At 39.4% G+C, this 18,453-nt stretch overlaps 1 protein-coding gene across 1 annotated transcript in view; it reads right to left on the minus strand.

Annotated features, from left to right (window-relative positions):
* The window catches only part of tacr3 (tachykinin receptor 3), a 68,188-nt gene that overhangs the window by 24,440 nt on the left and 25,295 nt on the right, over positions 1-18,453 (minus strand). Inside the window, exons 2-3 of the mRNA XM_033017925.1 lie at positions 11,193-11,369; positions 5,871-6,021 (exon numbers count right to left, since the gene is read on the minus strand). Coding sequence (XP_032873816.1) covers positions 5,871-6,021; positions 11,193-11,369 — 328 coding nt within the window. The remainder of the gene's footprint in view (positions 1-5,870; positions 6,022-11,192; positions 11,370-18,453) is intronic.

Genomic DNA, 18,453 nt, shown 5'->3' on the forward strand with positions numbered 1-18,453 from the left:
TCAGCACGGAGAACTATGAGACCGTCTCCTTTTGAAATGGCCATGATATGAGGCATCTGTTCCACACTATATGACCTATTATTTATACATATAACTAACTAACTAATTAACCACTTACGCGCAATAAACTCAACTAACGTTAAAGGCGTAATGTACTATACTAACACGAATAACTATATAGCAGGAAGGATGGGAGAGGTTAGACATATATTTTAAATACTAAATACTAATTATGAATTAATTAACATACAGGTAAATGAAAAGTGTAATTATTGACGAGGTACTTTAACCCATAATTTATTTTATTTTAATCCAAATCTTCTACCTTCCCTTTTATTTTATTCTATTTTAAACTGTTCAGCGATTATTTAACCTGATATGATAATTTTGGTAACAATTAGAGGGAACCGACTAACGTTGGGTCAAATTCTAATAGGGGGATAAGGCCCAGTGCATAATCTCATCGACGGAGGTCAATTTAAAAACAAACCTAGCTACCTTAGGTGGCTTTTTTGTAATTTATCGCTTTTTTGATAAATTACATTCACTTTTTTTGTTTATTCACAATTATGTGTTGTATGACAATAATTTTTATGTATACTTTATTTTATGTTTTTCTCTTTCCCTTAATTATGTTTAATAGTGTCAGGAGATGTAAAACTACTGTAGAAATTATGAAGGACAACTCTGGATTCGGGATTCCGAGGTACTTGGCTGCATCACATGAATCATACAGTCTGGTAATAATAACCAATGCAAGATAATAGTCGAATAAATATCGGAGGTCTCACCTTCTGTAGTTGGAACATCAGAGGTGCGAATGAGCCAATTAAGAGGGGTAAAATTCTGGCACAATTAAAATCAGTAAATATGGATATTGCTTTCCTACAAGAGACACATCTGAAACAACAAACTCAGATCAGATTAAGGGCAAATTGGATAGGTCAAACCTATTACTCCTCATTCACCTCTAAAGCAAGAGGCATGGCTATTATAATTCGGAAGGGTATACCTTTTAAATTAAAGAAATCTATATCTGATAAAGAGGGAAGATATGTTATAGTCACGGGAGAAATTTACAATACACCATTAACTACGATAAATATTTACGCGCCTAATTTTGATAACCCACAATTTTTTAGGAAAATAATAGATTTAATCGCAGAGCATAATTATCAAAATATAATAATGGGGGGAGATTTAACTGTATTATAGATCCATACTTGGATAAATCAATAAAGCTAGGGAAGCGTCTTGTTAAAACTAAGACCTGTGAATTTTTAAATACTTATATAAAAAATAATAACATAGCTGATGTTTGGAGAATAGCAAATCCAAGTGGTAGTGAATACTCATTTTATTCATCAGTTCACAAAACTTATTCGCGAATTGACTATTTTTTATTGGACACAAAATTAATCCCGTATACGAATAAACCATCATATCATAATAGTATTATTTCTGATCATTCACCATTGACTTTTATACTTAAAATTGAGGGAATGCCGAGTATAAAACCTTTTTGGAGATTCAATGTACATATATTAAATAACCCGCAGGGTTAAGAGTATATAAAAGAACAAATAAAACTTTTTTTCAAAATAAATGACACGCCGGGTTTTTCTGCACCGCTATTATGGGAAACCTTCAAGGCATATATTCGCGGTGTCATAATTTCTTACCAAAGTTTTCAAAATAAGGAAAATAAAAGAGAACTTCAGCGGATAGAACAGAAAATAAAACTACTAGAACTGGACAATGCAACTGACCCAACCATAAATAAACATAATAAGATAACTTTATTGAAATATAAAGTCAATAGAATACTATCGGCTAGAGTAATAAGATTATTCCAAATTACAAAACAAGCACACTTCGAATTTGGGGATAAGCCACATAAACTACTTGCGAGGCACTGAAGCAACGAGAAAAGGAAAAAACTTTTACTAAAATTAAATCGGATAAGGGTGAGTTTTTAACACTGCCTAAGGATATTAATAAGAGGTTTGCCCAATTTTATCACAATTTATATACATCTAAAATAAATACAGATGTAAGTAAAATTACAAATTTTTTAGATAATTGCAAGCTCCCAAAATTGGATAGTTTAGAACAAGAGCAATTAGGAGCACGGATTACTAATGAAGAAATAAAACAAATAATAAACTCACTAAAAAATGGGAAGACCCCAGGACCAGACGGTTTTAGTAATAAATTTTATAAAAGATTTCAGGAGTCAATTGTACCAAGATTATTCAATTTATACATGCAGGCTTATACTGAAAATAAACTACCAGAAACCCTAGCAGAAGCAACAATGACACTTATACCAAAAAAAGATAAAGATTTAGTTGAACCGGGTTCTTATAGAGCTATTTCACTACTAAATACGGATCAGAAAATTTTAGCAAAGATTCTAGCTAGAAGGCTAATTAATTATATTAACAATTTAAAAAATACGGATCAAATGGGATTTATACCCAAAAGACAATCATTTCATAATTTGAGAAGGCTTTTCAATATAATGTACTCTCATAATGAGGGCAATGAAGATATTTCAGTTGTCACGCTGGATGCAGAGAAGGCATTTGATCAAGTAGAATGGCAGTATTTATACAAGGTACTCCAAAAATTCAATATGGGAGAGAATTTTATTAGATGGGTTAAACTACTTTACGATAGACCTACGGCAAGAATACTAACTAACAATACGCTATCTCCAAAATTTTACTTATCAAGGGGCAATAGGCAAGGGTGTGCCTTATCACCATTGCTATTTGCCCTTATGATAGAACCGTTGGCCGAAAGGATTAGAAATCATCCGAATATTCACGGATATAACACTAAGGACTCAAAGAATAAAATTTCACTATATGCTGATGATATCCTTTTATATATTACTAATACACAAACGAGTATACCCACCTTATTAACACTAATTGAGGAATTCGGCTCTTTTTCAGGATATAGAATACATTGGAATAAAAGCGAAATTATGTCTTTAAAACCACAGGATTCGAGACACTTACTAAAATTCCCCTTCAAAATTGCAACAGAAAAATTCAAGTATCTGGGTATTCAAATTACGAGAAGACACAAATCATTATTTAGTGCCAATTTTATACCACTATTAAATAAACTGAATGATATGATTAAATTTTGGAAAACGCTTCCGCTCTCATTGATAGGTAGAATTAACACTATAAAAATGACTTTCTTACCACAATTAATATATTTGTTTCAAGCGATCCCAATATATATTCCAAAATATTTTTTCAAAAAACTAGATTCCACTATCACTAATTTTATATGGGATTATAGAACACATAGAATTCAACGAAAGCATTTGTGCAAATCTAAAGAAGTTGGGGGTTTATCATTACCTAACTTTATGTATTACTACTGGGCAGTGCATATTAAGAACATAATGTATTGGTTGGATAGTTCCACTCAGCATTTGGAGTGGATAAGAATGGAGAAAGAGGAGTGCTATCCGCACGATATAGGAACGATCCTGCTCTCACCGATAAAATTGAATAGTATAATATATAAGAAGAACCCAATTATTCACAATATAATAAGAATTTGGAAACAAATAAAAGTATCCTTGAAATTAAATAATTTATCAGTACTAACCCCACTATTGAACAACCCCGCATTCAAACCTTCTCTCATCGACAACACATATCAACAATGGGATAGACTGGGGATTAGGAAAATAGGGGATATGTATGAATTGGGCAAACTGTTATCATTTCAACAATTAAAATTAAAATTTAAATTGAAGGATAATCAATATTTTAAATATATACAGGTATGTGACTTTATGAAGAAATATACACATAGATTTCAAACTATATTTTTAGACCCTTTAGAAGAAGCAATGAATATTAAGGCTGATTCACAAAAATTAATATCATACTTTTATAATAATATATTATATAGAGAATCACCCTCAACAGAAGCACTAAGGGAAGATTGGGAACATGAGCTAATGATAAAGATCTCGAAGGATAGATGGGAAAAGTATTTGATGAATACACATAACTGTTCTATTAATGCAAGACATAATTTAATTCAATTCAAATTATTACATAGACTATATTATTCAAAAACGAGGTTGAATAAATTTTATCCAAACGTCTCTCCCAGATGCGATAAATGTTTGTTTCAAAACGCTAATATAACACATTCATTTGTAGGATGTACAAAGTTGAATAAATTTTGGAGTGATATATTTGATATATTTACAAAGCTCTTCAAGTCAAGAATAGAACCCAAAATGGAATGGATTATATTTGGAATAATAGGAGAAGACACCAATTTAAATAAAGACCAAAATGTTTTTTTTAGTTATGGGTTAATAATTGGAAAGAAATTGATACTCAAATTTTGGAAAAATATAACCATACCAACTGTTAAAATGTGGATTAGGAATATGATGAACATAGCACGCCTTGAAGAAATGAGACTCCGACTAATAGATAAATATGACCAATTCTTAAGGAGTTGATCTCTTTTCATCGACTTTTTGGAATCATGTGATGCAGCGGTACCATAAGGATTGCTGATTTCAGTTCATGATGTGGATAGATCTACATCTCCGAATACAGATTTGAAAAATTCTCTTTTAAGGGGCCTTCTCTTCTATTTCTACTTACCACTTTTTCTTTTTTATTTTTTTTTATTTTTTATATACACACTTCACGTTTTTCTACTCTCTACCATCTATTTTTCCACTTTTTCCCCTTTCTATTGTTTTCTTTTTCTTGTCTAGCTTACTTCCTTCTCATAACATAAAACTAGAGGTTGTACATAGAATGGATTACGGTATGACATAGTTGGCACCTAAAATTAGGTTCCACTGTATTGTTTTGTACTGTATTAACTTCTAATAAAATAAACAAAAAACAAAAAACAAAAAAAAAAATGTTATGTTATGTTATTGAATCAGCAGTCACCCTGTACATGAGTTCTGAGCCCAGCATGGCAGATGGGGAAATTTAAATTCCTGTAATTAAATAAAATCTGTACTTTCTTTAGAAATGCTTATCTATGTATTGGAAGCTATGAAACAACTGGATTGTAATAAAAACCCATCTGATTCACTAATCTCCTTCAGGGGAGAAAATCTGTTGTCTTTACCAGTTTGTTTTATACCTGCCTTAAAACTAATCCTTGTGATTAACTCTCAATTAAATCTTTGGTTCAGTTGTGTTTAGGTTTGGACTACAAATGGTAAATAAATAAATGAACAAATAAATAAAACAGTTTAGGAGAGTCGGGGACATATTGCCAATAGCCCAACCAAAACTTATCCTTGAAGCATCATTATTGAAACAGACTATTGAGTTATTGCATTGCTATCAGCATAATTTTGTGCATTGCAGGTGGCCAATCTTCAAAACCACTTTGATGCCCATAGCTATAAAAGGCGCAATCTAAATGCAAGCCTCCTTCCTTCTTTCACGAGTAGACCATTGGAGTCCGCAAACGCATCTAGATGGGGCGGTTGGGTTGTTACCTAAAATCGGGGAATTCAAATGCTCGTTCAGTTATTGTTCTTTTGGTCTTTGGGTGTGTCAGAAAGAAGGCAGAAACATGGCATTTTTAATATTAGCATTGTGATTTTAAAAAATGTGCCAATGTGCTAATCCAAATGAACATTATGGCTTTGTGTTATACAGAATAACTAGTATGATAGTTGTATAAAAGGTTTCTGTGTTACATTCTAAAGTGACATTATTTGTCTCAACCTCAGAAACATTTTGCACCATGTAACGTACCAAGCTTCATTAAAAGCTACAAATTCTGTCAGAGTAAAACAACATGAGTTGCTTCTGAACATTTACAGCAGATCTTGCATTCACCTTTCGTTTAGCTTTGAGCTGGTCATGGTAGCTGTCAGATGTGTCCCCAGGAATTTCCCCACCCCACAGCGTGATTCCAACAATGGCGTAGGTAATACCCATCACAACTAATGGCAGGACATATCCCAGAATCAGCAAAGCAATTTGGTATCTATAAGAGAGAGTTAAAGAATAAATTATAGCAAACCGGTTGACAAAAAGGTAATAATTTCTCATAAAAATATGATGCTCAGAACATTAACACTAGTCATTGGAATAGATCAATAGTTAACTTAGTTGGTTTCTCTGTCAAATATTTTTCAAAGAAATAAAGCTATTGAAGTGCATTTAAATATATTTTTAAAATATTAAATCCCTAGCCATCACCTAACTGCCAGACATCCTATTCATACCCCATATCATCTATTTCCTGTAGCTTTGTGGGAGCATCCGATATTAAGTCCGCGCCCATTGGTAGGGCCCAAGGTCGGTCCGAGGCGGCCTCCAGCTCCATCGATGGAAGGTCGCAGAGCTCCGGAGACGTGACCTGGAAACATCGCGTCTCCGGCAAGGTAAAAAACTGAAAAAAAAGTTTTTTCCCCCGATACCCTCCCGCTCCTCCCCCAATTTTAAACAAACCAGAGAGCATTTACACACAGATATAAAACATACTAAAACTTTAAAAAAGACAAAAAAACAAACAGACTGTTGGCGGGGCTGCCAATCATTCGGAGCCCCAGGCACAGGCTTCCATTTAAAACACTCTGGTGTGCTTATCCTCTGCATTTATTGCTGATTTTACTTGAATTGGGTTTAGAGAATCAAGCAAAATGACTTATGAAGGCAGAAGAGCCTCCATGAGAAAATCTATGGACCTGGGGTTCAAGTTAATCTCTAGACACTGGGTGCAAGAAATTGTTGCAAAATTGGAGGATTTTTAAAAATCAGGTAAAATATCATACTGGGCTCTTGTTTGTTTTCTTAAATGAATGTAAACAATCTCAGGAAGCTATTCAAAGAAGAAGTGGGAAGCTTGCTCCACTTTTAATGTCAACCAGGAACTCAACAAGCAACATTATTAAGCCCAATCATTACTGCATTGCTATTTATTGCCTCTTGGTGTGTTTATATTGGCTGCTGTGCTGGAACATTGTAACAGTAAATCATTGACTGTAACGAGCTCTGTGACCCTCTCAGATCAGGAATAGTCAGATTAAACACCATCAGCCATCCATTTTATGCGGTAGTGTGTCGTCCAGGGAACTGTGGCAGCATAGGAGAACATTTCCCGAGGCTATCCTAATACCAGTTCTGCCGCAGGGTCTGCCAGAGGAGTTCTCTAACACTGTCACTTTGCATTTCACTGAAACACTGATATGCCTTGTGCCATTGGGAATTAAGTCAGGTTGAGCAGTGACCACACTGACGCTCACGGTAGGGTGAACTCAGATGATACATTTTATTTACTGTGGTAAGAAAGTTCAGGACTGCATGGGGGCACTGACCCTCACTATCGCTGGGCTCCGGCGCTCATGTGAGGTGGCACTGATGATCTTAGGGTTGTAACGGCAGCACAGTCCTGGTCTTTGAAGGAGGAGGCATGGCAATCTCAAGCTTCTCCCTGCAGTTGAGTCCTGCTTTAAGAGTCGGCACTGGCAATCTTAGGTTTACCCTGGCAGCTCAGTCTTTGCCTGTGTGGGCACTGTCCCTCGTTGTCCGTGGACAGGAAGGGGCACTGGCATTTCATGCTTTGCCCAGCTACTCAGTCTCAGCCTCAGTAGAGATGATGGCTGTCTAGGGCTTCTGGCCAGCAACTCAGTCATGACCATGCAGTGGAGCTGGTGGTTTTGCATTTGTCCCAGTGGCTCAGTCTTCCTCAAAGCTGCAACAGAGGAACACAGCTAGCAGGGAGGCGACCCACCTTCTCCTCCTTCCTCTACTTCTTTCTTCCTTCTTTCTTTCCTTCCTCTTTTTTCCTCTTTCCCTTCTGCTTCTTCTCTCATCCTCTCCACCCTGGTAAGAGTGCCTGGGTTTTATAGGGAGTAGGCTGACAAGGTTCAAGTAGCCAAAAATTATCAGCTAATAAGACTCAGCTAACCGTTACCAATGATGCTGGGGATTGGACTCTCCTGGCCTGTCATCCAAAGCTAGGGATCAGAGCAACATCTAAGGGAGAGGGCGCTGCCACAGCCTCCATTCCAAATACCATTTGTGTTTACCACAAGCAACAGTACCCACACGGAGTGATAATTATAATTATGGAGAGCAAAATGCAGAATACAAAGTCTAGATGAGGAGGTCTGAAATTCAGTTTCATATAGTTTATAATTTAAGAGATTAAGGCTTGTAAGGAAACTCAAAATTAATCACAAATGAATAGACATTGGAGAATCATTTGTAAAGCTGTTCACTGAGTCCCTGTTATCCCCCAACAGTTCCAGCTACAACAAAGATGAACAATGTTGACTTGTGGAGTTGGGTTGAATACATGTGGCATTCGGCTACAGGATAAAGGGATTCCGTTGAATTGTGGAAAATAATGTTGATGCATTGAGGATCTTCCCCCCGCACATTCATGTACAGGACATGGGTATGAATGGTAGGCCCAGAATTTATTACCGATTAATATCTGAACACAAGGTGGCAGCCAGAATCACTGCATCTCTTACGATGAAGTGAAGGGCCAGTCCCTCTTGGCGATTTTTTCAGAGACTGCCGGCATCATATCAGTATCGCCAAAAGATTTAACATTTCAAAATACAGCGGCGACAAAAAAATGTTACGACACTTGAAAAAACACCGCGTGTCATACATCATCACGCCACAAATTTTTCGGTGACCTAATACGTCAGTCAATGATGCCGGCAGTTGCCGAATAAATCCCCAAGTGGGGCAGGCCCTTTAAGCCGTTGTACTGCTTGCATCTCATGGAATAATGACCAAAACAACGATGAGTGATAGACAATAGACTGGGTTGGGTTGTCATGTGACCTAGATGGTATTGCATGTCATTACGTTCCTTGTGTGCAGAATGTCAATGCCTTTCTCAGAGGTAGCATTTGCTGAGTTAAGAGTTGTAACTGAAGAAGCTTCATAAGTTACTGAGTGAATCTTATTGATGGCATACAACACTGTCATGGGCGTGGCAGCTTCTCCTGGATGATACAAGAATCTTCAGAGCTGTTTTAGCTAACATCACTCAAACCAGTATAGAGTCTCCTGTCATAATTCCAAGCCATGCCGCATAAACTTTAAGTTGCTGGAATTGGAGACATTTGCTTCAGTATAAACAGCTTTTAAAGTACTCTTTTTTGATTACTAATGATCCCCTGGAGGTTAATGGCATGAAATTCCCAGAATATGGTGATTAAAATATGGTGTCGGACGGACATGGCCATTGCCTTGCCATTATGTGCCAGTTTACAGCTCAAGCATCAGTGTTGTCCAGTCCTTGCTGCATAACAACGTGAGCAAATTTATTATGTTAAAATTGAACAGAGTATTAATGATCCTTGCACATTACCACTTAAGGTCTTGATGATATAGGGAACATCATTGCAAAGGATGAAGACAGTTGCACCTAGAACATTTCCACATGGTGCCCACAACAGTGTTCTAGTTAAAGGATTGAGAGGATTCAATGCAGAAGAAGAAATTGAGAACTTGTAAAATTGAGAATGGCGAATGTTTCCAAACATTCAATAGACTAGATGTTACCTTTGGGAAAAGTCAAATTTGCAAAGTTGGACTGTCCTCAACACATGGGAAAGCTGCCTCTTGCAATATTGGTGTTCAGCTCCTGAAAAAATCAGTGCAGTGCTATTAGAAGTTGGAAATGACATCCGAATTCTGTGGTCTGTTACTTTGAAAAAGAATGAAAAAGAATGCTTTAGAGATTGTGGAGACATTGATAGTGATATTTCAAGAATCACTAGAGTCAGGAGTGGTTCAGATGATTGGACAATTGCCAAGAAGCCGCTGCGCAAGAAAGGAGTAAAGCAGAATAGTGAGAACTGACTTCGGTGGTTGGTACGATTTTGGAGTCCATTATAATGGATGAGGTTATGGTTAATCTGCAAGTTGAATCTGCAGTAAAGAAAGCAAACACAATGATAGGATTTATTTCAAGAGTGCTTGTATATAAAAACAGGGATGTAATGCTGAGGCTCTACAAGGTGCTGGTCAGGCTGCATTTGAAAGATTGTGAGCAATTTTGGGTGCTATTTCTGAGGAAGGATGTGCTGGCTCTGGAAAGAGTCCAAGAATGATCTCAGGAATCAACCCTAATATATGATGAGCATATGACGGCACTGACCCTGCACTCGCTGGAGTTTAGAAGAATGAGGGGGGAACTCATTGAAATATACAGAATAGTAAAAGGCTTGGATTGAGTGGATGTGGAGAGAATGTTTCCACTAGATCATGACCATCAGCTTGTCTGGCACTGCCGGCAGCGCCATGTCCGCCGGTTCCAGCAGACAAGCCACACCCAGCATTGCCAGACCACTGAAAGCCTGGGGAGAGAGGAAAGGGGGGGGGGGGGGGGGGGGGGGGGAGAGAGGAGGGAAAAAACTTTTCAAGAGAGAGTTAGATTTAGATCTTGGGGCTAAAAGGAATCAAGAGATATGGGGGGAAAGCAGGAACGGTGTACTGATTTTAGATGATCAGCCATGATCAAATTGAATGGCAGTGCACCTATTTTTCTATGTTTCAATGGGGAGAGTTTAGGACTAGAGGTCAGTCTCAGAATTAAAGGATACTCATTTAGTAGGATTAGGAGGAATTTCTTTAGTCAGAGGGTGGTGAATCTGTGGAATTCTTTGCCACAGAAGGCAGTGGAGTCAAAGTCAGTGAATATATTTATGGCAGAGATAGATTTTTTTAATTAGTATGTGTGTCAGAGGCTTTGGGGAGAAGGCAGGAGAATGGGGTTAGGAAGGAGAGATAGATCAACCATGATTGAAGGGCAGAGTAGACGGCCCAATTCTGTTCCTACCACTCATGATAATTTTATGAATGTATTGTGGGAAAATGTTAATTTGTTAATGTTTCCCAGCACTAAGTTATCATATTAGATTGTGGTGTGATAATGTTTCTTGAACTGCTTGGTGTTGAAGCTGACTATATGAAATGAAATCATGTAATATTTCCCATCATGTTGATAAAAGTGATATAATAAGTATTAGTAGTCTTAGAGTTTCCGGTTTTACATTCCAAAAGCATGCAGTGGTTTACGTCCTCACTCACTCAGTCCTAGGAGTGCACATCCCCATTCCAAACGTGTAGTGCAAAGGCAGTGCTGTGCTTATGGGAACCCTTTGTGTAAAGTTTGCTCATACTTACATGAAATCTCCTGGCCAATTCAGTTGGCAAAGAACACGCCCTGGCTGTTGTTTGATTTCTGAGTAATAGCACAGAGGGAATGCAAGAACAGTGGCCAAACCCCAAATGCTTGCAATGATGACTTTCGTTACTGTTGCTGACATTCTTGGCTGTAGAGGATGTATAATGGCCATGTACCTACAGAAACAAAAATATGACCAATTAGTTACATCCTCCAAAATATGTTTTACACTGGGCAAATTATATTCATTCCATTCTTTACAATATTTGCAAGTAAAACACTTTCTGGTATGTCATTTGAAGTTTCCTTCAAGCAACAATTCCATGGGGATAATAAGCATTTCCTGTTTTATTTCAAATAGTCAAGCATGCACAGCATTTTACTCCGGCAATTTTAAATGTTCCTGCTTCTAAAAATATAAGTAAAAGCAAGTAGGCTCTTCAAACCTTCGTGACTGATCCTCCATTCAGCAAAATAGTGGATTCTACCTTTTGTGTTAAACCCATATACTTTATTCCCTTAATATCCAGTAATGTACCACTTTGTCTTGAATACGTCAGTGACTGAGCCTCCATAGTGCCCTCGGGTCGCGAATTTCAAATTCTAATATAATGATCCATTTATATCATCAGCACAAAAATATTACTTGATCACTCATTGAAATAATTTGTAGAGGCGGAAAAGTTGGCCCTTGCACCGTGCCAGATTAGTTGTTAGATTAGTTACTTCTCATAAATCCATCTCAACTCTGCCCAATATATTATTACTTCATGTATTTGAATACATATCAGACAGTGTCTTAGCAGGCAGAAGCAATTAGTCTAATTTGACATTATGTTTGACATATACACATCATGGGCCAAAAGACCTCTGTATGATTTATGTAGTTACCATTTCTTTAACAATACATCGCAGTATTTCTCCACCTTCTGTTGTCAGTCTCACAAGTATGTACTTTCTTCTTTTCTCTCTCCCTCTACTCTGATTCGGCTGTGTGTAATTTATACATTTTTGTGGTGACACGGATTTTCTCTAGATAATCCAGTTTCCTTCCACATCCCAAAGATTTGACAGGTTTATGGCAATTTACATTAGCCAATTAATATATAGGTAAGTGTTTGAATCCAGAATTCCAATCCTGGAACAACTTGAACACTGGGAATAGGCAGAAGTGTTTTGTCAAAGACAAAAAGGTTCTGCTGTTTTCAAGTAGCCTCACTGAATTGCAGTCAGGAAAATGAAGTAGAAAGCATTGCTTTACCCAGTCTCGAGTTACTTTGGGCACAAGCACTCACCGTCATTTATGCCCTCAGTTCCCTACATTTCCCCAGAAAAAAGTTTAGTGACTTGATAACACCACATTTATTGTTCTACTCTTCAGCTGCATTCCCTGGACTGACAGCAGGGAAAGGTCGAGCCATGAAAAAAAGATTTAATCACAGCAAAATGAATGTTAAATATTGACTGTTTAGTATGGGAGATGGCTTAAGCAAAGCTAACTAAATAGACAAGAAGTTTCAAATCATTAATAATCCTAAAGATTCCTTCCAAACTGATGAGGGAGATGTTTACATGTCCACACTCAGGGTGGCACAGTGATGCTGCTTCATAATGCCAGAGACTCAGGTTCAATCCTGACTGTGCAGAGTTTCTACGTTCTCCCCGTGATCGCGTAGTTTTTCTCTGGGAGCTCCAGATTCCTCCCATATTCCAAAGATTTGCAGGTTTGTAGGCTAATTGGCTTCTGTAAATTGCTCCTAGTGTGTAGAATGCAAAAAGTAGGATAACATAAAACTAGTATACGGGTGATCGATGGCATGCATGGAGTCTGTGGGCCAAAGGGTCTGTTTACACTATGTATCTCTAAACTAAACTATACCATGTTTTGCGGCATCAGCCCAATAATCATTGCAATTAATAAAATTTGTTACAAAGTGCAGCCACTGTGTTTGTTTTGTGTAGAAAATAGTCATCAATTTGCATTCACCAAGGCACCACAAATTGTCATATTATAATGATTGGAATAATTTGTTTTATTGTTGTTGGCTATTGGATAAATATTTATACTTTAGGAAAAATCTCCTGCTTTATTCAGCTTCATACCAGGAGATGCTTTGCAATCACTCAAGAAAACAGAACATGTTTAACATCTCCATGACGATAGATAGCATTTTCAATAGTTTGGATCAGCCTTCAGCAATGTCAGACTCTCTTGCCAAGTGGAGTTTGGTATCATATGCACAAAGGTTCAAAGGTTGATTTATTATCACATACACCTAGATGTAGTGAAATTCTTTTTGCCAATGCAGCACATTAAAAAGGAATACAAACATAACAATAATAAATAGCTTTAACATAAAAAAACATCCCCCCACAATGGTTCCCACAAATACATGAGATAAAAACACAATGAATGATCTTGCTTGCAGCAGCATCACAGACACATAGATGAAGACTATGACAGTGCCCTCTCTCTGGATATTGCTCTGATCCCTTTGGCTGATAGGCCAGGAGAGGCCAATCCGCAATATCATTGTTAACAAATTGGTCCAATTAGCTGAGATTGGTTGGCCACGAACATTGTCAGCTTCCGCCCCAGAAAACTCCGGCTTTGTGTAACACTTGTTCAAATGGTGGCAGCGAGAAGTGGACATGGCCCAGGTGGTTGAGATCCATGATGCTGTCTTCTTGATCCAGTGCCTCATAGATACTATTGAAGTGGGTGTGGGTGAGAGTGGTGTGGGTTGTGGCAGTGGGTGGGGTGAGAGTGGTGCGGGTTGATGAAGGGCTGTTATTGTGATGGATGTGTCCATCAAGCTCTGCAGCCTCTTGGGTTCCTGAGCGTTGGAATTACCAAACCAGGTCATGATGCAACCTGCCAGTAAACTTTCTACAGTACATCAGTTGAGGTTTGTTAGAGTATCTGCAATGCATTTTCAACCTATAACCATTTACCCGAGAGCACTCACTAACTGAGCTCTGGCTATCAATCAAACCACATTCCATTTGTTCCTGTGAAATTAAGAGCGTACATATTAAAAACATGTTTCGGAAGCATTATCCTCATATTTCTGATGTCCAAATGATGATGTGTGAACACTACAGAACTGAGCTTGGAGTTGTTGCCATCATACAATAAAAATCAGACGGCAGTAATTTTACTTAAGTTTGTGGCTGTCACTCAGTAGAATTAAGAAATGGCTTGGGGATTGTAATGTATATAATGTAATTAACATATGTTATGTCTGGTGCGAGGGGACGCATGCGCTGGAGGAGACTCATGGTGGCGTCCTGGAATAAAGAAGCTGGTTAGTTTACTCCTGTATCTGAGAGTTCTTTTGAGTCAGTTCCAAGTACCCAAAATACACTACAATTGGCGACTAGGATGGGATAGAGTTTGTGAACTCACCCACAGGACTGTTTTGCAACACGTAGGATTGTTTAACAGTTTAAACTGTAGATACGGAGTTGTGTCGCAGTTGTTTGCGAGCGGGACAAGAGAGGCCTCTATGCCGGGGATTGCATTTAAAACATCAGCTGTACAAGTCGGCGAGTTTTGTAAGGCTATCTCTATGTTGTGTCTACGTGGCAAGATGTCGTCCTTCGGATTGTTACTCATTTTAGACTGAGTTTTCCTTTTGTCAAATTCCTCAAGCTAAATAGTCTTTGTATAAGTTTTAGGTGAATTGTTACACCAAAACACACAACAACAGCATGAAGAGGATAAAAGAACAGAAAAGGAAAGAAGAAGGACTGTCAGAAAAAAAAAGGTTGTGTTTGGAAACAAAGTGGAACGGCACCAAGCCTAAAGATTTGGCGCCAAATGGTTTTGGATTGGCGCCAAAGAAAAGAAAGGTCGGAACAGGAAGCAAGGAAAACAGGTGGGGCAGAAGTAAGTGTCACCGAAGAAAGCAGCCGAAAGCTGGAAGCCTAACCAGCAGGACAGCGACGGTGTCAACTTACCTGGAACATTTTCCAGGGCTGTGCAGCCAAGGCAAAGGGGCAGAAGAGGCCCAGTAGCCTCCACCGACTTTGTACGTTTTCCAGGGCTGTGGGGCCCAGGAGCCGCCAACGATGTCGAGTGAGGGCCTAGTGCCGGGTAGGTCACGGACAGGTCCAGTGAAGCCACCGACGAAATGGAGTCAGCCCGGCTGGGAGAAGAGTCAACCCGGTCGAGGGAGAAAGCCGGCCGCGTGAGAAGCGGACCAGCAGCGAGAAAAAAAAAGCCCGGTCACGCATGAGAAGCGGACCAGCAGAGTAAAAGAAAACTGGCCGCGAGAGAAGCGGACCAGTCGTGAAAGAAAGCCCGGTCGGGAGTAGAGTCAGCCCGACCGTGAGCAGAAGAGAGGGTCCGGCCACGCAAGAGAAGCGGACTGGCCGAGGGGAAAAGCCCGGACGTGAGAGGAAGTCCGGCCCCGAGCAAAGAGTGGGTCTGCACGAGAGAAGCAGGACAGCACTCAAGCACTTCAGCCCGGTCCGGAGTAGAGTCAACCCGGTCGTGAGCAGAAAGTGGAGAAAGCCCGGTCGCGAGAGAAAGCCGGCCGAGGGAGAAGCGGGTCCGCGCGAGAGAAGCGGGAACTAGCAGCAGTAACTAGCAGCGACACGCCTTCCGCAGGGTGTCCACGGAGCCAGTGACGAGCCGAGCAGCGGATCCAGTGGAGAGCAGCGGGAGGGCTGTGGAGACAGCGGGCAGGCAAGTCAGCAGAGCAGCAGTAGTCGACTTGGCAGCGAGCCAGCGGCAGCAAAAGTAACGGTGAAGCCCGGAGGAGCCAGCAAAAGCAGCAAAAGTGGAGGTCTGGCGAGGCCAGCAGCAAAAGTACCGGTGGGGACAGCTCGAGAGGTCGAGAAGGCACCGGAGTCCATAGGCTGAAAACCGACCAGTGAAATTCTTCAAAGTAAAAGCAGGACTGTTCAATGTAATGCGTTGGTCACTGTTCCTTCACAGTAAAAGCGGGACTGTTTGGATGTAATGCATTGGTCACTGTTATTAATAGTAAATCTGTGTGCATAGCAGGAATATGGTTAAAATGTTCTAAATGTCTATTAACATTGTATTGTATTGTATTGTATATCTTTATTGTTATTTTCCTGAGTACTCACATACCCAGAGGAAACAAAAAAACGTTACTCAAACCAGTGTCCATTCAGTGTGCAGTAAAAAATAAATAGAAATAAAAATACATATATCATGAACAAATTTAACACTACTCTCAACTAAACATCAACAGGCGTTCCGATCGGCAGCGGCACGACAGTGGCTCTGTCCAGGTTGGTGGTTGGTGCGCGATACTTTGGCAGGGGGCAAAGTCCGTTTAACAGTCTTATAGCCTGCTATTATTCTATTCTATAATCTATTATTATAAGAATTAGTAATAGTCAGTGGGCTGGATCACTTCTTAGTGTGTAGAAGGATTAAGTCTAGTGCAGAATACACAGTGAGAGAAAAGAAGATAGTGCACCTGAATAGCAACAGGTAGCATGGCTTTTCAAATTGTAGGAAACGTGCCCCAGTTAGATTCTGGGTGTAATTTTGAGAAATGGACCAAAGTCTTGGAGGCTTGTTTCATTTCCAATGATATCGCTGCAGAGGAGAAGAAGAGAGCATGGTTCATATTAGGCTTAGGAAGAGAGGGTTATCAGACCTTACGTATGTTACTGCTGCCAGCAAAACCCACAGATAAAATGTATGAGGAGTGTAAAGAGGCTTTAATGGCTCATTTCTCACCAAAACCTCCAAGGGTATCCAGAGGCAAGGAGCCTGAACTAAAGAGGGCAGAGAGTCCGTCAAAGGACCAAGGTCAAGTGAAAAAGGACAATGGTCAAGTGCAAAAGGACAAAGGTCAAGTGCAAAGGGACAAAAGTCAAGTGCAAAGGGACACAAGTCAAGTGCAAAGGGACACAAGTCAAGTGCAAAGGGACACAAGTCAAGTGCAAAGGGACACAAGTCAAGTGCAAAGGGACACAAGTCGAGTGCAAAGGGACACAAGTCAAGTGCTAAGGGACACAAGTCAAGTGCAAAATGACACAGGTCAAGTGCTAAGGGACAAAGGGCAAATGCAAAGTGGCAGAAGTCAAAGGCAAAGAGAAATTGCCATCCAAAGGGCAACACTAGCTATTCAAGCTGCATTCAGGGGTATGAATGTACGGAGAGAGATCCGGAACAAACAGAAGGCAGCAACGGTAATACAAGCAGCATTTAGAAGGCACAGAGTATACCGTCAATACAAGGCAATGAGATTGGCAGCTATAATAATACAAACCCATTATAGGGCACACCTTCAAATGGAAAGTGATCGTAAAACTTACATGAATGTACGCAGAAGCGTTGTACTGCTTCAGGCAGCCTACCGTGGAATACTTGTTCGAAGGCAACTGCGAGGCATGCATAAATCTGTCAAGGTCATACAGACTTATTATCAGATGTATAAACAGCGTCAGTATTTTAAGAAACTACGCTGGTCTGCCATTGCGGTACAGCAACGATACAGAGCATGCCAGATACGAGATGTCCAAGTGAGACAGTATAAGAGTTTGAGAGAAGCAGTGGTGTGTATTCAGGCCTTATACCGCGGGATCAAAGCCAGAGTATTGGTAGAGAAAACCAAGGCAGCACGCTGTATTAAGTCATTCATAAGAATGTGCATAATAGAAAGCATTTCTTGATGCAAAAGGCGGCTGTAGTCACTCTGCAAGCTGCATACCGTGGTTACCGATTAAGGGTACGGTACAGAGCTATGCGACAAGCAGTCATTTCGATCCAGAGATGGTACAAAGCATGTAAAATAGGGCATTCCCAGTTTGTGCAATATCAGTCAATGAGGGATGCAACTATTACCATTCAAACTGCCTACAAGAGTATGGTTGTTAAGCAAAAGAGAGCTACTGTAAAAGTGCAGTCAGTACTCCGTATGAGTTGGTATAGGAAAGACCTAAGGAGACAAATAGATGCACAACAGAAAAGGCTGAAACGATACAAAAGACTTAAACGTTATAGGAAAGACTTCCTCAAACCGATTTATACAGCAGTTGTAGTGCAGTATCACTACCGTGCTTATGTAGTAAGAGAAATATACAGAGTGCAAATCAAAGCCACTGCTGTATTGCAAGGACAGTATAGATCCTACTTCTTGATGAATAACCAGAAAGGTGATTTAAGAAGACAAATAGACGAACAACAGAAAAGGCTTAAACGTTGCAAAGAACGGTTAAATAAATGTGTGACGATGAGCAAAAAGCTGTTAACAGAAAAGTCTAAAGAAG

The sequence above is a fragment of the Amblyraja radiata genome, chromosome 3 (assembly GCF_010909765.2).
Source record: "Amblyraja radiata isolate CabotCenter1 chromosome 3, sAmbRad1.1.pri, whole genome shotgun sequence".
Taxonomy (NCBI): Eukaryota; Metazoa; Chordata; class Chondrichthyes; order Rajiformes; family Rajidae; genus Amblyraja; species Amblyraja radiata.